Here is a 25,460-nt window from a genome sequence, read left to right on the forward strand (position 1 = left end):
TTTAATTTTAATTTTAATTTTAATTTTAATTTTAATTTTAATTTTAATTTTAATTTTAATTTTAATTTTAATTTTAATTTTAATATTTGTAGTTTCATCACAGTAGTTTCAGCTTTAATTAGATAATTGAATTTTCAATTAAGAACATTAAGTTTTTAGAAAAAACGACGAAGTTACCACAAAATAAATCAATTTTCCAACAAATAATTGAATTTTCATCTAAAAACGATCAATTCACAACTAATAATTGAAAGTTTTAATTTAAAAAATCAATCATAAACGAATCAATTCAGTTAGAAAAGATAAATTTATAACAAATTAGTTTAATCATTAAACAAAAAGATGAGTTTACAAAAAATTCTAATTAATTTCTACCGAAAAGACGAGTTTTTAACCAAATTCAAAAATTTCCTACCAAACTGTTCGATTTCCAACATTTTTTAAAAAGATACATTCTCAATCGGAAATGGAATAGTTAAACTTTCAGATAAAAAATTTAATTTGATTAAAAAAACAATGAATTTTTAACAAAATAGTTCAATTTTCGATAAAATTGTTAAATTTTAGAGTCAAAAAGACGAGTTTTCTATATAAACAAGTAGAATGTTTAAATGGAACATATGGATTTTTAATTGAAAAGTTAGTTTATAATTAAATAATCGAATATTTAACTAAAATTATAAATATTCTGCCGACCAGAAAGTAATAATTGTATTCCAACCCAACAGAAGTTTAGCTTTTAACCAAGTATTACTTCAATTTTCAACCAAAAGAGATTTGTAAAAAAATTTGTAAAAAAATGTGTAAAAAAATAGTGTAAAGCAAGCACAGAAAGAATTCAATCACAAAAATCCCATTTTTTATAAAAAGTAGTTGAATCCTCAGCCTGGAAAAATTTTACGATCAAGAAACAGATATAAAGACAAATGTATAACAAAATACATACATTTTGAGACAAATTATTACATTTTCAACTAAAAACAAATCATTTACAATCAATAGTAGAATAGTTTCATTTTCAGTTTAAAAAACTATTTTTAAACAAAATTTAACGAAATTATTCAATTTTCAACCAATCTTAGTTACGAATTAAATTATTTGTTTGAAAATTCCCGGAATTTGTTAAAAATGTATCTTTTTGACGACAATTAATCTTCTTAGTTGAAAAATCATCTTTTTGGTTGAAAAATCAACTGTAAAATTCATTTTTTAAAATAAACATTTAATTATTGCAGTTTTAGATTAATCATTGTGGTTAAAAATTAATCTTTCATTAAATATTAAACAGTTTAGTTTAAAATTAGATTTTTTGTTAAAAATTTGTTTTGTTGTAAAACATAGAATTATTTCTGTAGAAAATTAAAGTATTTGGTTAAAAATTAATTTTTCTGGTTAAAAATTCAACTTTTTTTAAAAATTTTGCCTGAATAACTTTTTTTCAATTTGAATTAAACTATTAAATTTTTGGTTCAAAATGTATCCTTGTTAGTTCAAAATTCGTCTTTGGACAGAAATTAATTTTCTAGGTTGAAAATCTAACTGTTCCATTTAAAGATTCATTGTTTAAAAAAATGCATATTTTGGGTTGAAAATTGAACTTTTCCAGTTAAATATGATTAATTTTAGTTAATAATTCATCTTCTTGGTATACAATTAAACGATTTAGTTGAAAATTAACTTTTTTTAAACAATTTTTTTTACATATAAAACAATTTTGTATAAAATTAAAGTATTTGGTCAAAATTTAATCTTTGAGTTGAAAATGTAACATATTTAACTAAATATTTGGCTATTTGGTTGAAAATTTATCTTGTTTTAGTTAGAAATATATTTATTTGTTTGAAAATTCGCTTGTTTTGTGAAAAATTTGTCTTTCAATCGAAAATTAATCTTCTGGGTTAAAATTGCATCTTTTTGCTTAAAAATTGAACTATCCAATTTTTAGAAATTTATCTTATTTAGTTAAAAATTCTACTATTCTACTTAAAAAATTAATATTTACCTTTGAAAGTGAAATTCCACAATAATTATAATTCTTATGCAATTTTGAAGACTGATTCCTTTTAAACTAGTTGCCGTTTCCTACTGTTGCAGTCTACAGCATACTCAGTAGACGTTTTATGACTATGAATGGATTTTTTTTGACATCCCGGTTTTTTGTTTGTAATTCGTTTTAGCAAGTCTTAGCCAAGTCTTTCTTGACACTGGTTAGTTGTGCCTTGGGTGACATTATCGAGGCGTGTCCAAAGTCAGGCCCTGTGACGGCTGTGAGGTGCAAGTGTGGACAGAGAGAGAGAGAGAGAGAGAGAGAGAAAGGAGGGGGGGGAGTAAAGAGAGGCTTCCGTTGTCTTCAAAGTTGAGAGTGTGAGAAAGTAATAATTTCTTTTAGCAATCTGAAGGTTTTCAAAGTTCCTCAGACATCCGCGAGACACAAAAACCGTGACGGGGGGAGGGGGGCAATACCCACATGGATGTCACCTATCCTGAGTGGGAGACTTCTCAAGCTTAGGTATAAGTACTGAGATCATTTTAACAAATCGTCACATATATCGTGTTCTGTCGACAAAATTCGACCATTGTCTACTGTGTTTTTAAATTATCGACAAAGGTGCGTGAAAAATTTTGGTTCGAAAAACATACAACGTTTATTATTTTCAAAAATTACTTGGTGCACAGATTTTTAATTAATTTAGACATAAATCAAAAATTTATTTCCTGCACAAATGTGAAAATTAATAATAGTGTATTAAAATCGACTGTGTCTAGTTGCCCTGAAAAATTTGTGGATCTGGAAAAGTCGAAAATAGAAAATTGTATTCGAAATAATTACAACACGAAAAACTGGCGAACTAGGATCCTAAAATAGTATTATTATATTGGATTCGATACATATGCAACTTTTTTAATCGCGTTAAAAAAATCTTTAAAAAATTTCTTGTTTGCAAAATTTAAAATTTTTGTGGAGTTCCATTTTTTTTATTTCTGAAAGACATCATTTTTTTTCTTAACTTTTTGTGGATTCTTATGAATGATTTTATAAGTGATGCATCTTATTTAACTGATCCCCTTCTTCGGAAAAAAATCATAACACCTGTGTAAATAGGATATTTCTTTTGGGTACCTAAAAAATTTCCAGGCATACAAATTTACGATGAAAAAAAAATTTCCAAGACCCAAGAATCTAAATTGGAATGACAGAGAATTTTCTAAATTTTAATTTGTTATGTTATAGAAATATTATTTTGTGGCTTTCAAAAAATTTTAATTTTCGGAAATAAATCCAATTGGAAAATTCGCAAAATTATAAAAATAATGAAGTATAAGATTTTTTAAGGATTTGAAAAATTATCGAAATTGTAAATTGATGAGTAGCATCATTCCCAACAGAAGATTGCCAAATTATAAAATTACTAAACTATAAATTTTCGGAATTTAAACAGTTAATGAAATTGTTTTTTTTTAACAATATTATTTGTTTTTTCAATATTAAAATAGTCAACTATTTTATCAAAAATAATTATTTTTATTGTTTCAAGTCTTTTTAGAATATTGTTTCAATTAAAAATAACAATGAGTGGAAAAATATATTTCTGGTTGGTACATGTTGTTTGCAAATGTACAGAGTATTTTTTTCTAAATTACCAACAAAAATCATTGAAAATTAAATTTTTATAAATTTAAATATCAGTTTTATCAATTTTCTCCGAATCTTAAATAAATTTCCAAACAAACTTAGTGTAATTCAATTCTGCACTGATTTATCTCTAAATTTTTGTTTCTGTTTAAAAAAATGAGAATTCATTTTTCGATAAAGTTTTTTGTAATTTTTTGTCGAGAATGAATCTTCTTAGTTGAAAATTCATCTTTTTGGTTGAAAAATCAACTGTAAAATTAATTTTTTTTCAAATAAAAATTCAATTATTTCAGTTATATATTAATCATTGTGGTTAAAAATTGATCTTTTATTAAAGATTATACAGTTTAGTTGAAAATTAACTTTTGTGTTAAAAATTGGTTTTGTTTTTTGGAATTAAATCCTTTCTGTAGCAAATGATATTATTTAGTTTAAAATGAATCCTTTTTGTCGAAAATTTAACTAATTTTATTCATTTTTTCTAAATAACTTTTTTTAAAATGTAAATTGAACTATTGAATTTTTGGTTGAATATGTATCTTTGTTAGTGGAAAATTTAACTACTTAGTTGATAATTCGTCTTTTGGAAAAATAAAAATAAAATTGAATTAAATTAAACATTTCAATTTAAAATTAACTTTATTGTAAACAATTTGTTTAAATTTTTTTTATTTAAAACACTTTCGTTTAAAATTAAAGTATTCGGTCAAAATTTAATCTTCTAGTTGAAAATTTAACTTATTTAATAAAAATTCGGTTATTCGTTTGAAAATTTATTTTTTTTTTAGATCGAAATATAATTATTTGTTTGAAAATTGGCGAGTTTTGTGAAAAATTTGTCTTTCAGTCGAAAATTAATCTTTTAGGTTAAAAATCCATCTTTTTGTTTGTTTTTTGTACTTTTTTGAAATAGTATCAAGATTTTTAAATAAAATTTTCGATTCAAAAATATATTTTTTTCCGTTATTGTTATTTTAAATTCAACAATAAATAAACAACACTAAGTGTATAATATTTTTTAAAAATCTGTGCAAAAATGTTGGTATGTTCTATTTATAATAAATAAAGAATATTTATTAAAATAATACTTGAGTGGTTTAAATTCATGAATTTTATAATTGAAAATTTTCTGCCAAAAATTTTCCGTTCGAGACTTTTATAATTTGCTCATCTTATAATTTCGAGATTTTTTTTGGTTTTTTTGAATATTTTTCTCTCCTGGAGTTTCTTAGTGTCAGGAATTTTATGTTTAGGGATTGTTCAAATGTCTGGTTTAAAATTTTTTATAAACTTTATATGGAGTGTTTAGGCATAGATATACAACAGAAAAAATCGACAAGACTCAGATATAGAAATTATAAATATGCTAAATTTAAACAATGCTAAGCTTCTTATCTGATGAAATTATTTATTTTCATATGACTCTAAAAAATTCATTTAAAAATGTTCTGACTTTAAGAATGGAAAGGACACCAAAAAATGTCGAGAAATTTGTTGATACTGTATTTCTACGCTTAAAAATTTAACGCATTCTCGAAAAATCATAGAACTAACAAAAAAATTATTCTATTAAATACGAAATGAAAAAATTGTCTTAAATTTCAGAAAATTTTTTAAATCATAAGTTATAAAGATAATTTCGTTAAATATCAAAACCAAAACACACAGAAAAAGTAAAAAATATTCGAAAAAATTTATCAATTCTAATTGTTAATTTTTTTTAAGTGTGCAAACCTATTTTGAATATTTCTTAATGTTTTCAAAATTCACTGCCTCCTCTAATTTTATTCCTTTAGAAAAAATTTATGTGACAAATTGTTCTTTTAATGCAAAAAATTGAAGTTCTTGTCAAGTATGTCTATATCAATAATTACGAGGGAAAATTAAAAAGTTGAGTTTTAAATATTAGTGATATTTGTTAAAAAATTATCTTCTGTTTTTAGATGAAGAGCCAAATTCTTTTTTTGGTTGTCCTTTGCTCGGCTGTCATCGTTCTTGCTCAAGAAATCGATCAAGAGAAAACTAGCGAATTTGATGTTCAAAATAGTGATTTAGCATTAAGTAAGGATGACGGTACTGTGACGAGGCAAAAGAGGACACTTCTTCTTAAAAAGAAAATTTTGGGTGTTGGAGCATTAGGATTTGGACTTGGCCTTGGCGTTGGAGCAGTGAAAGGGTAACGTAAAATAATTAATTATGTTCATTTGAAATCGTTAATTAAAATCTTCATTTCGAGTAATTATTATTAATTTAATTAATTTTGCACGCTTCGAATTTGAAGTTATTAATTAGTGAAACAGTTAAATATCGAAATTTTAGATTTTGATGGTAGCCAAATTGGAATTTAACCACCCCTAAAAAGTTTGATTCTAAAAGTATACATTTTTTTTTTAATTGTATAATAATTTGAAACGATTGAAATTTCAAATCTTAGACATTAAAACTATCAAGGCAAGCCTACGAATTGGATATTCTTGGGTTGGGAAATTTTTCAATTCTAAACGCAAGGTAATTTGAAAAATTTTATGAAGTCTAAAATTATTATTCAATTATTTAATTTTTAATGTCCTTAATCTAAATTTATTTGAAAATTCAAAACCCGCAATACTGTTTTACTTTGAAGGCATTTAAATTTTTAATTATTTGACTTCTAAGTAAAAATAGAGACGTTAAAATACCCATAAGCATTATTTAGAAATTTCCTAAACATATTATTTAAAATTGTGCTCTGAGTGTTATTTAAAAGTGTCCTAAAATTATTATTTAAAATTATTTTTAAAAAAATTATTTTAAATTGAAGATTTTTAAGGATGAAATATTACAATTTTTGTCAGAAATAATATTCATATTTAAAAAATACATATTTACATTAATTTGTATTTGAAAAATTAGAATTTTGAAACCTCCTTCACACAGTTTTAAGAAAATTTCTTTTCTTAACAAAAAATTTAAAGCCTTTAATTCTATCATTATTACGAAATTTGATGAGAATAGTAATAGACTCATCCTTTTGTAGTTCGGCTTCTTGCACAATAAGATCAAATTATCTTGATCTCGATTTCGGACCAAACATAACAATTTCGCTCTTTTCTTTGTCCCCATTCCCAGAAAATATTAGGCGACTTTAAAATTTGTATTCTTCTCTGTAAGCCGTGAACTAAATTACGCTTTACGCATAAAATAAAAATCTCTAAAAATAATATAATTCAGGATTGAAAATAATTATTTTTACGAGTAACAGAATTTGAATTATTTAAGATTATAGTGGTCCAAAAATGCCTTGGATTTTTTAAAAATTTTCATACATATATTGACCCTAATTTTTTTAAATAAAAAAATAAAAGATATTCAGAGTTTTCAAATTTTATTAATTGAAACGAGACAATAATCAAATTAATTCAAAAGAAACATTTCTCTGAACTACTAATTATTATTTTAAAAATTATTCTTTTAGACTAATGCTGGAAAGTTGCAGTTTTGCTTAAAATATTCCATTTTTTGTACGCTTTTTGATAAGAGTAAGGTAATAACTAATTTACATTACGATAGAAGTAGTTTAAAAAATTTAATATTATTTTTCATATCATTCTCTTCGAATAACGTTAAAAAGTTAAAGTTTTTCTGAAATTCTAATAATAAAAATAATAATAATCAAAATAATCATTTTAATAAATTATTATTTTTTGTTATTTCTTCATGCACAATTAATTAATAAATATGAGAGAGAATCATTTTTTGAACAATATCTTTCTTTTTTGTAAAAATATTTTTCTAAGATAAAACAAATATTTGAAAAGTGTTGAAAATTTTGTAAAAGCATCATGTTGAATATAACTTTCCTCGAAGTAGTTACTAAAAGCGTTTTTGTATAAAGCGATATAAATATTAATATTTATTATTATTTTGTAACAGAAAATTTAAAGAAAAGCTACATTTTTTGTAAAAACGCGCTACTTTCTAGCATTAATTTAAGAGAAGATAGTTACAAGCAATAATAATTTGTATGTACATTTAATTTTGATAAATTATAATAATTATCACCTTGTTTTAAGTCAAAAGTGGACAAAAAGCAAAACATTTTGAAAAAATCAAAGGTTTTTATAAGTATTTAAAGTAAATATTCTTAAAAATAATAATAAATTGTTTGAAAAATTATTTTTGTTAACTTTGATTATATATTCTATACTTTAATTGAAAAGTGAAAAATTTCAGAAAAAATGCAACTTTCTAGTCTTATTTAAAAGAAGTTGAATAATTTGTAAAAAAACGCGCCCTTATAGCTATATTTTAAAAGGAAATTGATACAAAAAACAAGAAATTGTTTAAACAATTTATTTAAAGATTTAATTCCTAACCGAATTTAATATTTCATATATCTGAATCAGTTTTTGATTAAAGAACCGCAAAAAATCATAATTAACGCCAAAAATTTGCAAAATGAAAATTTGTTACTTATGGGTTCTTTGTGATCCTACAAAACAGATTTATGAGGGTGATATTTAAAAATCAATTTTTTGTGCGTATTCTAGGGCTTTTGGTTAAGAGATATATTCAGTTTGAACTCGATTCACCTAATATTGAAGATTCTGAATAAAATGCATAAATAGTAATTTTTATTTTGTTTTCTTAAGAAAAAAACGCATTGAATTTTTTGTAGATTCAAAAAAATTCGTGCGCGACTTGCATGCGAATTTTAGGGAAAAAATTTGATTAAGTTGAGTATGATTGGACGTTACTGCAACCTGCATTCGCCCAGACGAATTTCATAAGTAAGCTGATCATGTATAGCGTACAAATTTTCATCAAAAAAAGTTCATTCTTATTCAAGGATCGTTCAGTTCATGGTTGACTTCACCAAATGACAATACCAGAAAGAGTTCTCAAACTTGGTTCAATTCGCAAGCATAAGCGAAAGCGTTATAATTTTTTTTTACAATCAGCAGACAAATTTTCTTGAACCAAAAAACTATTCTCGTGGATATAGATGAAAATTTGGATTAATAAAAAAAAAAAATTTGTTCGAAAAAATTATTTCTATGCTGTTTTTTAAATGTTTGTTTCTTTTATTTTTTTAAGGCTTCAAAGATTAGAAATACATTAGTGTTGAAGAAAATATTTTTTTATATACTAAAATACTAAGAATAAAGAAGAGACTTTTGAAATGTATTACTTCTAATATTAGTTTCAGTGAAAATAAATAAATTCATCAAATCTATTACAATTAAAACTTTTTAATTTCAAGCATCAGTCAAGTCTTTTACTTCCTCACTTTCTTATGTAAAATAAATTATTTCAAATGTTGTAAAAGTTTTATGATTTTTTCCTATTTCAAATCTTCCAATCAGCTTCCAGCTTCAAGGTTTTAACATTATATTATTCAAAACTGGAATTATTTATAATTAAACAATCTTGCACTGAAAGCATGTAGCAACTTTAAAAATTATTTGGTTTCATTTTTTAATATTTTAGAATCGTATCGTTAAAAAATAATTGGATTTTATGGTTTAAAAACAAAGTAAGACCAACGATTTGTTAAATAGTTACTTTTTACCTGAAATATCCTGAAGTGCTTTAATATTTTTTTAATTTTCTGAATTTCCTGATTTCTCTGAATTCCTTGATCTCTGATTTTCCTGAATTTGTGTAATATTCTAAACTTCTTGTGTCTTCGAAATTTGTGAAAATCTAGAAATTCTTTCAATTTTCTGAAATCTTTGATTTCTCTTAATTCCCTGAAATCCTTCAATATTCTCAATTCCTCTAATTCGATGAATTCCAAGAATTTTTACAATATTATGAATTCCTAAGGTACTTCAATTTTATAAACTTCTTCAATTTCCTAAATGCTTTTATATTCTCAGAACATTCTTTAATCATTAAATATCCTGAATTCCTTGAATATTTACAATTTTCTAAATCCTGAGAAATCATTTTGTTTTTTTGAATTCACTAAATTTCTAAAAAAATTTGAATTTTCTAGATCCCCCGAATTTCTTCAAATTTTCAGAATTCTTTGAATTCCACGATTTCATAGAATTCCTTTAATTCTTCTAAATTCCTCTGAATCCTTAAATTATTTTGAATTGTTTAGAATTAAAGGAGCTCTAAAAATTCAGATAATTTTACGAATTTAAGGAATTCAGATACATCTGAGAATTCGGAGGAATTCAGTTGATTTCAAGGAAGTTGAAAGAACTTAAAAGGATTTCAAAAAGTTTAAAAGAATTCGAAGCATTTCAAAAGAACAAAAAATCATTAAAATTCTGTAATTTTAATAATTTACATTCGTAATTTATGCAATTTGGAAAATGTGAAATTGAAAACTTAAATTTTTATTTTTTAAATTCAAGAATTTTTATTTATTCATCTTCAAGACTGAAGAATGTTCATTTTTAACTCAGTTGTAGAAATGGGAATGGTTAATAATAAAAAAACAATGTTTTCAATTCACATAATAGCAATTAAAAGTGATAGAAGTTTTATGTTTAATAGCAAAAAATCTGCAATCTTGATTATGTATATTCAAAATTTCTTTTTATTTTGAAAACTTAAAAAAAAGCTTGAATTTTGATATTTGATATTATCCAAATTTAAGAACTTTTATTGGTGTGTTTGAAATTGAAGAGTTTCTAATTTTGAAAGACTTACAATGAAAAATGTTGGAGTTTTTAAGTTTTAAAGTTAAAATTGCTGTAATTATGATGATTTAAACTAAACATTTCTTGAACTTAATACATTAAGAATTCAGAATTTGACTTTTGATCTTCAAAGTCATCGAAATGTAAGAATTATAATTTTCACATCGTTTACATTGGAAATATTTAATTGTAAATCACAAATGCTAAACTAATAAAAAATAATGCAAGGTGGATTTTTTTTCAAAAATATTTGTAAAAATTATAAGAAGTTAAGCTATAAACATTCAAATTAAGCAATTTGCCGAATTTTAAATTGCCAGAATCTGCAAAATAAATCAGTTGGAATAAAATTTTATATTAAAATAGAAGTTTCAGAATATTGAAAACCGATTGAAATTAAAATCAATTTAAAAAAAATTAAAATAAGAAATACGTAAAAAGCATGCGTAACGCGCTATTTTTTATAATAATTAATATTCACTGATAGTTATTTTGTTTGTTACAAACGAAAATTGAAACCAAATGGCATTCAATTAGCAAATTACAAAAACAAAATTAAAGCTATGATTCGTATGTCTGGGTAGCGAAATCGGATAACGCTCCCGGATGTGTAATTCTGGATTTCGGGATTCGAACCCAGGTGGGGAAGATTTTTTTTTCATGGTTTATAAAACTCTTAACACTAGTAAAAAAACCTTACACTGCTTATCCTAAGTCCATTCAAGTTTAAATTCAAAATTAATATTCAGAAGATGCACCTTAAGTGTTTTCAGTCAAAAGATTGTTAAAGAACGATAAAACGTACCTATCTTGAATTTGAAATGATGAAAAGGGCCTTGGTGATATTTGCTGAAGCCCAGAATAATAGGCTGAATGACGCAACGAGTTCGGCAAACCTATAACGAGTTCGCATATTTCATTTACTAATGTTATGTGCAAACGCCAAACCCCTGCGTGCCACTTACGAGATATCTTACATAAAACACTGGCGCGTGCTCAAAAACTGACAAAAATCGGAGAACAAAGTTCAGCGACCTCTTGAATCTACATTCAAAGAAAATAATTAGTTTGTCGAACAAATTTTGTTTGGGGGATATACTCAACGACTTATAGCGAAACTAATTTGCCAGTTGTATCAACGTATTTATTGTATGATGTAACCAGTCATGGTACTTTTTTTCAATTTACATAATAAATTGGATAATTCAACAATTTTTATGAATTAGCAAACTTTAATTTACGTATTTTTCTGTCAGTCAAAGAAATTTTTTAAAAATAATATTCTTGGTGGAAGGATATCAACGTCGCTATAGAGACAATTTTTGCAATGAAATCCGATAAAATTATTAATTCTAATAATCGACAAGTGCTCGCAGCTAATAAATTTCGTTCACAACATATAGTTGGTTTGCAAAGATGCTTTTCTTTTTAAATTCGTTTTTCTCTAAATTGGTTTGTTTTATTATTTTAAACTTAAAAGCATATCGTGCAAAAAGAAAATGATAACAAAATTTAATTTGAAAATCTTTTACCAGTCAGAGCAACTTTTCTCAGGTAAATTTTAGAAGACGGATATGAACAGCATTAAAATAATTTAAGACATAAATACGAATAAAATTATTTATAATAATCTCAACGTTTTCGCAGAACATAGCGCAACATAAAAATAATAATATTCAATTTATTATAGATGAAATTATTTAAGATCAATTTCAAATATTTAAAATTGTACAAAAAATAAAATTAATAATTGCTAAATTATATTTTTTAAATAAATATATTTTTGGTGCTGTACATCAATCTGAACATTTTTTGTTTTGGTTATTGAATTTCAGCTTGAATCTTTCAACAATAAACTATTGCAAACTAGAATTATTAAAAATTAAAAAGCTTTGAATTGAAAGCATTTAAAGTCGAATAATCTAATATCGAAATATTAAAAATGGTTTATTTTCATTTTTAAGTTATTCAAAATGATATCGCTCGAAAATGATTATATTTTATAATTTAAAAATTTGTAAAAGTAATTATTAATTACATAATTAATTCAAGTTTCAAATGTTCACAATTATACTTAAATAAACTTTCAAAAGTAAACAATTTTAATTCAAAAACGTTTTAAAATTGAATAAATCTTTATTTTGAATTCTAACAATTTAAACGTTTTCACTTCGAAATATTTATAGTTCTCTAAATTCTCTACAATTCTTCAAATTCCTTGAATATCCTGGGTTCTTTGACTATCCTAAATTCCTGAATATAGTTTATTTTTTGTATATCGTGAATTCCTGAAATTATTTAAATTCTCTGATTTATGAGAATTATCTAAATTACTTTAATTTCGTGAATTCTTATAATTCCTTGAATTCCTCGAATTCCTTAAATTTCTTGAATCCCTTGAATTATTAAAATTCCTTGAATTACCTAAACTCTTTAAATTCTGTCAATTTCATACATTAAATTTTTTTTTAATGATCTAAATTCATTAAAAGCCTCTGAATGCACTCAATTTCTTGCATATTCTGAACTTCCTGATTTTTTTTGAATATTATGAATTTCCTGAATTCGGAAAAAGTTCTGAATTCGTGGAATTCCTTAAATTTCCTGAAGTTTGTTAAATACCTAAATGTTCGGAAATCAATTAAACATTCCGATCGCTCTCAATATAATAGAACAATCGATTTTTGTGAATTCTCTAAATTCTTTGAATATTCTGAATTCTATAAATTATTGAAATTCTTCAAATGCTATGAAATTCTTGATACTTTATTTTAATTCCTTTAATATTCTGAATTATTGAAATTTAACAAATTCTGTGAATTCTTCTAATTCTTTGAATTTCTTGAATTCTTCCAATTCTTTGATTCTCTGAAATTCTTGAATTCTCTGCAACACTTAAATATTTGAAATTTCTAAATTCCTTGAATCTTCTGAATTCCCTGAATTTGTGAATTACTTATTTTAAATGCCTTAATTCTCTCTATTTATATAAATTCCTCTGAATGCCTGAAATATTATAAATTTCTCTGAATTCCTCGGAATTTCTTAAATATTCTGAATACTCTGAAAAGCCTGTTCTCCCTCAATTCTTCTAAATTCTGCTGAATTATTTGCATTGCTTTGAAATCCTTGGAATTTCAGAAATTACACGAATTCACGGAAATACGATGATTCAGATTTCAGATGAATTCAGATATATATATAATACATTTCAAAATGACAAGTTCAACAGCATAAATTAAACTAAACAATGTCCTTCTTTCATCTAAAGCCTTATTTAAAAAATGCAAAATTTAACCTCATTCCACTCACTAACAATGTTAAAAAGATATTGCCTCTTCTATGTGATACAAAAACAAGAAAAATCAAATTTTCCTCCCTTTTAACGAAACAATTTTCAAAAATGAAAAATATATATAAATATTAATCCATGTAAAAAAAATTTAATTGAAAATCAAGCTTTTGAAACTTACAAGAATTCCAGATCGAAAATAATAAAAGTTGAGTAATTTTATATGATATTAAGTAGATGACCTCGAAGGTGACATGTAAAGTGATTGGAAAATTTACTCGACAAAAAATTTAAAAAGTTATACTATTACAGAGATTTAAATTACCAAAATAAGTTTTAATTCATGAATTAAAAATTTGTTAATACCAATTTTAAATGATTAAAATGCAGAACAGTTCTGATGAATAAATGTTGTGGTTAAGTGCTTAAACTTTGGCTGAAAGAATTTCTTATTTTTGAAAGTTGTAATTTGTTAATATAAATGATCTGGAAAAATATCTGCTGAGCAGGAAAATACAAAAAACTTGTTTTTGTTTTCAGAGACCACCCTGAAATATTTTTTACTGAGAATTTACTGCGAAGTAAATTTTCGCCTACTTAGCACGCTAATCCTAATTACTTTTATTTGAAATCATTTTTTATTCGTAAAAGAGCAAGTCACTATCTTTCTTTCACATTCTATACTTTTTAAATTACTTGAAGTTTTATAAAACTTCTAGCAAACAATTAATTAAATGATTGTTGATAGTATAATTTATTTTGTCATAACTATAAAATAGCGCGTGAAAAAAAAAAATAAAAATAAAACCTATAAATTCTGAGACTAAGTGGCGGAAAATTATAATGAGACTTCAAAGAGTCACTTATTCCTTATATTATTGAGATGAAAAGAGGTGACTTGTTAACAAGTAGTTACGAACGTTCTGCTTTGTACTCACAAAAAAGATCATAGATAAGTTTTTGTCTATTACTAATGATGAGGCCAACCTTTTTTTATCAAACTGTCAACAGGGAAGCCAAATAAAGCAGGGTCATAAGTGAAAGTGTGTGTAACAGGAAAACAAAGAAAATCGAAAGCGTAACAAAGTTTGACACACCTGTAAATCAGATATTAAAATTTTATATTCTCATATATTCGTCTGATTAAAATAAAATTCACAATCTGAAAAACATCTGAAATATAATTTAAACATTTTTAAATAATGTATTAAATTTTATCTATTTTCTTTTAATTCTTTGATATTTGCTTGAAATCCACTGAATTCAATACATCTTTTCCAAATTTTCTTTTTTTTTTTAATTCATCATATAGGTATTTAAATTCACCACAAATTCTTATATGGATTTTATCAAATTCTTATTCAAACATAATTCTATTTATTTCCATTTATCTTAATTCAATGATAATTTAAAAAAAAATTTAAATTTTGTTATATCCAATTTAATTAGTTTTCCTTTGCCAATTTTAATTTTGTACGAAATCAATTAAATTCCCTGCAATGCCCTTGTGTTCCTCTATGTTCTTTCTAGTGCTACTGAAACTATTGGAATATTTCGAATTTTTTAAAAATTTATTTGAAATTTACCCTAAATTCGTATTAATCTACTCTTCATTTTTTACAATTCTCTGGAATTTTTCCAATTCACTCTGATTTTTTTCATTTCGCTTAAATTCTCCGATTCGATGTATTATTTTTTAGGTTTTTCTCTTTTAATTTACCCTGAAGTCTTTTTAACTTACTTGGATTTTAAGGCTATTTCATCAATGGACTCAATAGATATTTTTATGTTTTTGAATTTTTTCAATTTGATTATATTCTTTTAAAGTTCACCTTTAATTTTTATGAAGTTTATAGAATACTTTTAAATTCTCTTACATTTTCAAAATTTGCTCTAATTCAATTTTCTTTGTTGTTTTTTTAAATTTAACTTCAATTCTGTTAAATTTTCCACTTGGAAATTTTGTAATTAAAACTTTTTGTTTCAATTATATTATTTCAAACTATTAATAATTTCACGAAGTTCATAAAAATATATTGAATATTATAAATTTGGTTGTATTTCATCTAAATTCATTTGGAATTTCACCTGAATTCTTATTAAATTATCCTGAATTCTTTAAAAAAAATTCTTAAGTCTCTTCATTTCTTTAGTTTTCGGTGAATTATTTTGAATTTACTTGAATTTTTTGCTCAATTCTATTCATTAAAAAAATGTTTGCTTCTTTTTAGTTGAACCTGAAATTTTTTTAAACTTTTCTTAAATTTCTAGGCATTTAATGAACTGAAAGCACTTTCAATGAAAAAATGTTAGGTTTGAATATTAAAAATGGCATATTTTCAAATTTCATAGACACGAAATTTTTTTCTTATTTTGAATTAAAAATCTTATTTATTAGAAAATTGTATATGATAACCATTCCACTCTTAAAAATTTCAGGACAATTGTACTTTTTATTCACTGAAAATTGTAAAATTTGAAGCATTCAAAATTAAGTAATTATGTACACACAGAGTTTTTATTTTATAATTCTTGTACTAAAAACATTAATTTTTTACCCATCTTTATATTTTACATTAAATTTTTTCAAGAATTATATTATTAAAAAAGAAAGTCATAATAGGTGAAGAATCTTATATTTGTACAAGAAAATTTGTAAAAAATTGTAGAAAATAAAGATAAAACTAACGACTTACACTTTCTAAAACGTAAATATTAAGATAATAAAAATATACATATTTCCTTAATTCAAGCCTAAAACTTGATTGAAATGATTAAAATCATTTTAGAACTGTTGAAATTCAAAATTGAACATTTCAAATGAAGTTGTAAATTCCAATTTTTATCACTTAAAACTGTGCATTTATAGTCATTGGATAGCTACTAAAAATAAAAAAATTGTCGTTTAAACAGACACTAGCTTATGTACTGGTGTTATTATTTATTAGCAATGCAATTTTATTCAAATATATACACCCAAAATTTATTTTAAATCACATAATCATTTTCTTATCTGGTTATAATCCATTTACATATGAATTGGACACATTTTTGGTTGAATAAAAAATATTTTAATAATTAAAAGAATGTTTTTCTAATAATATTTGCGAATCAAGGAAAACATTTTTTTATCATATGTCAAATATAAAATTTGCTTCATTCAAACAAAATTTTCTTGACGGGGATTTCTCCCGTTAAATAGACCACGTTACGTGAGTCTTTGAACTCTTTTAATTAAATCAAGTGGTGATGCTCTAAGTATGTAACCGGGAAGACCGGGTTCGATTCCTGCTGGCGGTAATTTTTCATTTTGTTATAAATTCAAATTTTTTTGGTTATCATTAATTATTAAATTCATTTAGAGCAAGTCAAATTGCTTAGAAAATTATGATTGGTTCTGCAATTTGTTGTTAAAATTATCAGTCATCACTTTAATTTTAAAATATAAATATAAGAATAGTAAGTCTTGTATTATGAAATACAAATATATAAAAGGTCTTTTATTTATATTCTATTTTTAAGCACATGATTTCATTTTATTATTTTTTCCAAAGTGAATTTTTTGACTTGATTAAAATAAAATAAAAGTTCCAGCAACAGGAATCGAGGCCGAACTTTCCGGTTACTTACTCGGGGTGCTATCGCCTGATCTAACCGGGAGTTAAAGGACTCACGTATCGAGGCCCATTTAACATACGTGGATTTGTTTAAAGTAATTTTTCTCAAAAATTGCTATAAAGCGGATCTAATTAATTTAGGATTTTACAACTTCGGTAATAGCCTTTTACTAAAAGGATAATCAATTAAAAAAAATCCAAAGGGTGTGGTCTCCCATTGTGATTGTATAATTTACAAATAGACTGATAAAAATTGATATAAAATGTAACAAAATATTTCTTTTTAGTTACAAATACGGAAACAGAGGGTACAGTGGTTATGGAGGTTATGGAGGTTATGGAGGTTATGGAGGATATGGAGGATATGGAGGATATGGAGGAAATGGGGGATACGGTGGTTACGGAGGTTACGGACGAGGATACGCAGGATACGGAGGATACGGTGGTTACAGTCGCCCCTACTATTCGCGCTATAATACAAATTCTTATCCATATTACACAAGACCCTCTTACTATCAAAGACAAAGTTTGAACTCTGGATATCCAAGTGGTTCTGGATGGAATGGATACAATGGTTATTCTACTAATGCCAATACCTGGAATGCAGCCGGCAATTTTGGTCCCATTTCTGCCGGAATTTCTGCAACAGCGAGCTCGAATGCTAATGGTGGATTAGGATGGTCCTCAGGACAAGGATACAGTAATGGAGGGTAAGTTAATAAACAATTACAAATAAAAAATAAAATACTGTTGAAAAGTTAAGTAATTAAACTAATTATCAACTAACGAACCTCTAATAAATTTTCTGGAGGGACAAATTTAAATTTAGAAATTTGAAAATTCAAGAATTTAAAAATATCAGTTCAAAAATAGAGACATTTTGAAATTCGATTATCTAAAATTAATTAGTTTTTACAAATTCGAGAATCATGGGCACTTTGAAAAAAATTTACTTAATTTCAAAGAATGTTTACAGTTTTCAACCACTTTAGGTTATGTTGGTGCACTTCACCAGAAATTGGTATTTTAAAATTAAAATAATTCAAATGAAATCAAATGATTTTTTTCAATAATAAAATTTAGAGACTTGAAAATTTTGGATTGTCTTAGTGTATTTTTTTGCAAATTCAAATCATTATTCAGAAATCATTGGATGACAAAAAAGATTTATGATTTTTCAACAACTTTAGGTTATGTTAGTTTTCAAAATTCAACTGTTGAAAATGAAACTTAAAAAAACTGGATAAATATTAAATTGCCAAAACATTATTCAGCAATATCAAACTATTTATGGAAAAATTACTTTATTCAATGTTTTTAAAAATTGAAATGTGTATTTATTAAATTTTCATGTAAAAATATGGAAATATAACATTTTGAATTTTTGCTTTAATATAAATTCGCCTATTAGAATGTTCAAAAGTTGAAAACGGAATTTTTAATTTTCTGAATTTTAAAATTTTAATTTAATTTAAACAATTCAATTTTTGGAATGTAAATATAAAATCGTTGAAAATTCAACTTTTTTTCTTTTCATTTTCGACAGGTAAAAATTTAATTGCCGGAAATTGAAGAAAATTCGAAATAATATTTGTAACTGAATAAAATTCAGCTTTCCTTAATTTTTAATAGTTTGAAATTTATCTTTTGGAAATTTAACTATTGAAAATTAAACTAAGAGAAAAAGCGGATGACTATTAAATTTCCCAAACATTATATAACAAAAGAAAAACATCTTTTATAAAAACTGGCTATTCCATTTTTGTAATATATTAAAAATTTTCTTTATCAAATTCTACTGTAAAATCATGTAAAGAAAACATTTCAACGCTTCTTTTTATTTTGAAATTTGCATTTTTCTTGCATTCTGAACGGTTAGAATTAAAATGTTCAATTTTCTTAATTTCTCAGTAGTTTAATTTGCAATAATTCAATTCACAAAAGTTAAATTTTAAACTGTTATAATGTTATAATTAAACAAACTTCAAAATTGAATTTTCAAATGATAAGAAATTTCATTTCCTGTCAATTTCAATAGTTTCAAATTGCACTTTTGAAAATTTGACTGTTAAAAATTAAACTAATAAAAAAATGGATGACTATTAAATTCCCAAAACATTATTTAGCAACAGAAAAATATTTTTGATAAAAACGACTTTAATCAATTTTTTATGAATTGAAATAATTATTTATTAAATTCGAATGTAAAATCATGCAGGCATAACATTTTAAACGCTTGCTTTAAATATAAAATTCGCCCTTTTCTTTAATTTTCAACAGTTGAAAATGGAATATTCAATTTTATTGTTTTTATGATTTCATTTACATTAATTAAATGTTTTTAAGTTAAATTCTAAACTGTTGAAATGTAAATTTTCTTTAATTTCCAAATTTTTTTCATTTCCCACAGTTGAAAATTCAATTGTTGAAGATTAAAGAAAATTTATAATCGAATGTTCGACTATTGCAGATTGAACTTTCTTCAATTTTCACACTTCAATCTTCAACGATTGGAAATTAAAGTAACTTTAATATTAAGGAAATTTGATAAAGGAATTTTCAAGAGTTAAAAATTAAATTTTTAAAATTTTAGTTGTTGAAAATAGAACTTTTGATAAATTAAGAAAATTGATAATTCAAGAAAAAGGCGAATTTTTAATGAAAAACAAGGACCATTTCAAAAATGCTTTGCCATTGGCCAATAAAGTTTTGGCAAGTTAATAATCGTCGAATTTTTTGTTAAGTCATGTTAGCTTTTTTTTTACTAACATTGCCGTTGTTAAGAAAAAGAATTAGATTTTAACAAATATTTTCAATATTTTAATAGTAACAAAGTACGTTGGTGTTTCTCACCAGAAACATTATTTTTAGAATTAATTAATTGATTAAGTTTAATCAAATAAAAAAATCATCGAACTTGCTTTTTTCTTATTTTTTAGACAATATCATACTAAATACTAGATAATATGAAATACAAAAATTTTATATTAATATCGATTTTATATTTCAATTTAAAAATTACGATAGAGACAAAAATTGCGCGTGTGATCATTTTCTAGTCTTTAAAAATGATCAATCTTAAAACCCATCTGAAAATTATATAAATAGTAATTATTATGATACCATATATTTACGGATATAATTAAAAATTTTCTAATCTTAACTATTTTTTCTCAAGATATACCTACTGATGAGAAAGGGTCGAAGGCCACTACAAAATGGACCAAAATCTACAATTTGAACAACTGACGGAATTTCTACAAGAATAATTTTTTTAAATAATAAAAAATGATTATTCTTGCTGAAGACATCTATCTAATAAAAGCTTCCTTTTTGGAAGTTTAACCTTCATACCTCACGAAATAGAATAAGTTAATAATAATTTGACTAAAGGGTTTTTATAAGCTTTAAAAACCTTTTCATAAGAAGAGAATTTGGACGAATAATCCTTTCTGTGCCATTTTTTAAATTTTCTGTTCCTTTTTTAAAAACGGCAGGAAATGTATTAAACCAAAATAGAAATAAATCTGTGTCTTAGAAATAAAATTCATCAAAGAATTTTAAAATGAAAAAAAGTAGCGCGATTATATATTGTAGATTAAAAATTCTATAATAATTTAAATATAAAAATCCAAAATTTGAAAATGTGCTTTAAATTATATAAAAAACTGAATGGAATGGAAAGGGTTTGTGTGAAAATGGTGAGCCTGTAATTATTATTTTAAGGACTTTTGTACAAAAATAAATCTTTGTTTAACAAAACGTGTCGAAAATTATTTGTAGAATAGTAATTGTGATTATTAAATATTCTATTATATTCAAAATCGCGGAATCATTTTTTTTGTTCGAGACATGCCCACTGAAGGCTAGATTAATGGAATTATGAGGAAGTAATTTAATATTTCAAATTAAAAAAAATTTAATTAAGAAATTATGTTAATTAATGACGATTCGATTGCGGAAACATCCTGCAAATTTTGCCGCAGGCAATATAATTCAAGGTTCCTAGCACAATAATATTTATATATATATATATATATTTCCGGCTACAAACGAGTTTTCGAAATTCAGACAAAAAAATTATTACGAATAAATTTCAATCAACAGAAAAATATTTATTAGAGTCAGAAGATTTTATTTTTAATATTTTACTTAGGAAAAAGGGATTTAATATTGAATTTTGAATTTCTATTTTTGAGAAAAAAAATCGGAACTAAAAAGACGAATGTAAAATAACCAAGAAAAATCGAGAGAGATACGTTTTTAAAAATCTAGTTGAATTAAAAAAAATTAATTATAGACCGAACAGTGGCACTTGTGATCAAATATTTAAATCTTTAAGAAAAGAGACGATTTTTTGAACGAAATAGTTGAATTCTCGACCCACAAAGATAAATTTGTGACCAAATGGTCGAATTTCGTAACAGAAAGATTAAAATTTAAGGGAATTTTTAAATAGATTTTAGTTGAATTTTTAATCCAAAGGAATGAATTGTCTCTGCAAAAATATTAATGTTCAAAAAAATTGTTAAATTTTCAACAAAACAGTAAAATTTCCAAGACCATATATAAACATTAAACTAAAATAAGAATACTTTAACAAAAAAATTAAGTTTTAACGAAGAGTTTAAAGTTTAACCTAGTATTTGCATTCTCGACAAAAAAAAAGAATAATTCTTGACGACAAATATTACAGTTGATATTTCAAGCAAATAAAGATTTACATTTTAAATCGAAAATACTTTAATTTAAGTTTTAAACAAAAAGATGAAATCTCAGAGAAAGACGTAATAGTTCTTATTTAAACAAAACCAAAATTATTTTTTACTAAACAGTTGCGATTTTGACAAGAGAGATCAAATCTCTTTCAAAAGAGATACATTTTTAAAACGAAAAGACAAATTTGCAAGAAAAGAGTTGAATTTTCAACCAAGAAAATTTTTCAGTCAAGCGAGAATAGAGTAGAATGTTTTCAATAGAATCATTTTGATCTTTCACCAAGAAAAGATTTTAATTTTTAATGAAAAATTGTTCAATTACACCAAAAACATGAATTCTTAAAGAAAAGAAGAATTTCAAATTAAAAATGTAATTGCTAATATATTAACCAAAAAATATATTTTTTCGTTCAATCAGAAATAGTTGAATTAATCCAAAAGAAAGGTGAAATTTTAATTAAAAGATTTGAATTTTTCAATAAATAGCATTAATAATAAACAATAATCGAAGAATAAAAATACATGAATTTATAACCAAATAATTAAATCCTTAACCAGAAAAGATACATTTTTAATGAAAAGTATCAAATTTAAATAAAAAATTAGAGTAAGAGTTTCAGCTTAAAAAAATTAAAATCTACCATAAAATTAAATTTTCAATAAAATGGTTCAATTTTCAACTAAAGTGAAGAATTAAAAAAAATTTTAGCAAAGAAGTTTACTAAAAAAATACGAATGTTAAAAAAAAGATCGAAATTTTCGACCAAAGGTGTGCATTTTAGTCTAAAATGATGAATTTCCAACTTCAATACTTGCATTTCAAACCAAAAAGATGAATTTTCAACTAAGAAACATAAATTTTAAAGAAAATATTTGAATTTTCGACAAAAAGTTGAATTTTTGGCAAAAATGATCAATTTAATAACATTAAAAAAAACAGTTGAAGTTTTAACCAAAGTAATGAATTTACAAGGAAGAAGATTCATTTTTTACAAATAAAGACAAATTTTATTCAAAATAGATAAATTCTCCCACAAATAATTGAGTTTTCAGCAAAAGAAGATTCAATTTACTAATCTTAAAAAATTTGAACTTTTAACCAAAGTAATAAATTTTCTTCTAACATGATGAATCCTGAACTTATATAATTGAATTTCAAATCAAGAAGATGAATTTTTAACAGAAAAACATGAATTTTCAACTTAAAAAAATAATTTTTATACAAATAGTTTAATTTTCAGCAAAAGAAGATTAATTAACTAACATTAAATAAATAGTTGAATTTTTAACCAAAGTGATGAAGTTTCTTGTAAAATGATAAATCTTTAACTGAAATAATTTAATCTTAAACCAAAAAGAATAGTTATAAAAAAAAATGTATTTTCAACTAAGAAAACATCAATTTTAAATTAAATAGTTGTATTCTCTGCAAGAGTATTGCAATTTTCATTAAAAAATAGAAGAGTTAATTTTTTTTTTAAATTAATTGCGAAACAAAAAAAGCAAACGAATTCCGAACAAAATAGTTCAACTTTCAACCACAGAGTGATAATTTTTTCAACACGAAGATTCATTTTCTGCACACAAGAAAAAAACAATTTTTTATCAAAATACATAACATTTCAACTGAATAGTTCAATTTTTGGCACAAGAAAATTTAATTTACTAATGTTAAAAAAACAGCAGATGAAATCTTTACCAAAGTGATACATTTTTGTGCAAAATGACGGGTCTTCAACTAAAATAATTAAATTATAAACCAAAACGATAAATTTTTAACCAAAATATAAATTTTCAACTGAGAAAATTGTACACCAAATAGTTTAATATTCTGAAAAAGGATAATTTTATAATTATAAATTGTACAGTTAAATTTTGTAATAGTGATGATCAACTTTCAATCTGGAAATTTCTTTTCTACGAAAAAGACGAATTTTCAACTTTAGAAAACGTGCATTTTTAAACAAATAGTTTGATTTCATATTCACTTGTGAACATATCAAAAAATTTGCTTATAATAATAATTTGATTTAGTTTTGAACCCCAGATTCTTGACAATTTTAATTATTTGATTTAGTTTAAATTTTATAGCAAAAATTTAAAGTTCTTGATTTGAGATAAATATTCTAAGACAATATAGAAATAAGTAGAATAATTTATTAAATATTTGAATTAAAGATTATAGTATTAAATAAGAATTAATTTTCAAATCCGGAAATGTAGCATGAAAACTATGTGTTTTTATTTTAAATCCCGTTAAAATGGTTCCGTGTTTTACAAAAAATTGTTTGATATAAAAACTTGATACTGTAAATGATTGAACCCTATTCTTGAGCGTTGTTGTATTTTGCAACTGCTTTGTTACCTTCTGAAATAGCATGTCTTGATAATTCTCCAGGCAGAAGAAGACGGACTGCCATTTGAATTTCACGAGATGACAAGGTCGCCTTTTTTCTATAACGAACCAATCGTGAAGCCTCTGAGGCAATTCTTTCGAACATATCGTTCATAAAACTGTTGATTACTGCCATAGCTTGCTTCGAAATCCTACAATCATTGTGGATGTGCCTCAAAACCTGAGAAAATTAATTTATAAATTTTTTTTTGATTTTTAGGCTGTGAAAAAAAACCCTTTCTCGATCCGCTGGGAATCGAACTCAGGTCTACATTCATTCGATTTACTAAAAAAATTGTTTCACTCAAGTGACAACAAAACATAAAAAATTCATTAATCGATAAAATTCATTCAAAACATAATTTAAAAAATAAAAAGTTAAGATCCTAGCTAAATATTTTTTAAATTGCACACTTCTGAGCAGTTTTCAAAAAACAAAAATATTGAGGTTCAAGTTTATAACCACAAAATTTAACCAAAAACTGTCAAATTTTCATATTTTTTAAATGATTTTCTTACTAAATTATTGAAAAGTGTATTCTATTTCCTGAAAAATAATAAAAAATTATTTGTTGTTTCTTTCTTACCCTGTAAATATAGGTAGAATAGGTTTGCTTCCTTTTGAACTTTCGCTTTTTGTCCGACGATTCAGAACTTTTTTTCTGCAGTAATACTTTTTTACCGCGACCCATTATTACAGGATAATCGAATTTTTGAAAAATATGGCAATTAAAATATTTGGAAGATCTGTAACTGTGTTTTCAAAATTAGTTAGCGTCAGTAAGTTGAAGCAGAGCTCTCTCGACTTCCGTCATCTGTTTTTGAAACCAAAAAAGTCGAAAATCGTCAATGAATTAAGTTAGAAGATTTTTGATTCTGAAAAAGATTCTAGACAAAATTTGAAATGATGTTTTTTTTTCAATCAATTTTAAGAGAAACTTGAAAGAGCTTTTAATACTATACAAAACAAAATTTAGATTGTTTAAGATTTCGGAAAAAATTCAGAAGCCTGTAAATAATTTTGAAGGTTTCAAGAGAATAATAAAATTTTCTTAAATCTCATGGGAAAATTCCAAAGGATCTCTTATATTCGATAATTCTTGCCAAGACAAAACTGAGAAAAATTTCGAAAAGTTTTAGAAAATTTAAAAAAATAATTCAGACAA

At 24.3% G+C, this 25,460-nt stretch overlaps 2 protein-coding genes across 2 annotated transcripts; one reads left to right on the forward strand and one right to left on the reverse strand.

Moving 5' to 3' along the window:
• Positions 1-2,559: 2,559 nt before the first annotated feature.
• On the forward strand, positions 2,560-20,943 carry LOC117174671 (prisilkin-39-like). The gene is made up of 4 exons (XM_033363964.1): positions 2,560-2,608; positions 5,578-5,810; positions 17,469-17,891; positions 20,360-20,943. The coding sequence occupies exons 2-4, from the start codon at positions 5,578-5,580 to the stop codon at positions 20,370-20,372; spliced, it is 669 nt and encodes a 222-aa protein (XP_033219855.1). The 5' UTR covers positions 2,560-2,608; the 3' UTR covers positions 20,373-20,943.
• Positions 20,944-24,142: 3,199 nt separating this feature from the next.
• On the reverse strand, positions 24,143-25,094 carry LOC117174262 (late histone H2B.L4-like). The gene is made up of 2 exons (XM_033363177.1): positions 24,882-25,094; positions 24,143-24,475 (listed from the first exon to the last, which is right to left on the reverse strand). Exons 1-2 carry the CDS (start codon positions 24,984-24,986, stop codon positions 24,224-24,226), a joined length of 357 nt encoding a protein of 118 aa, XP_033219068.1. The 5' UTR covers positions 24,987-25,094; the 3' UTR covers positions 24,143-24,223.
• Between the last annotated feature and the right edge of the window lie 366 nt (positions 25,095-25,460).

The sequence above is a fragment of the Belonocnema kinseyi genome, chromosome 6, assembly GCF_010883055.1.
Source record: "Belonocnema kinseyi isolate 2016_QV_RU_SX_M_011 chromosome 6, B_treatae_v1, whole genome shotgun sequence".
In the NCBI taxonomy this organism is placed as follows: domain Eukaryota; kingdom Metazoa; phylum Arthropoda; class Insecta; order Hymenoptera; family Cynipidae; genus Belonocnema; species Belonocnema kinseyi.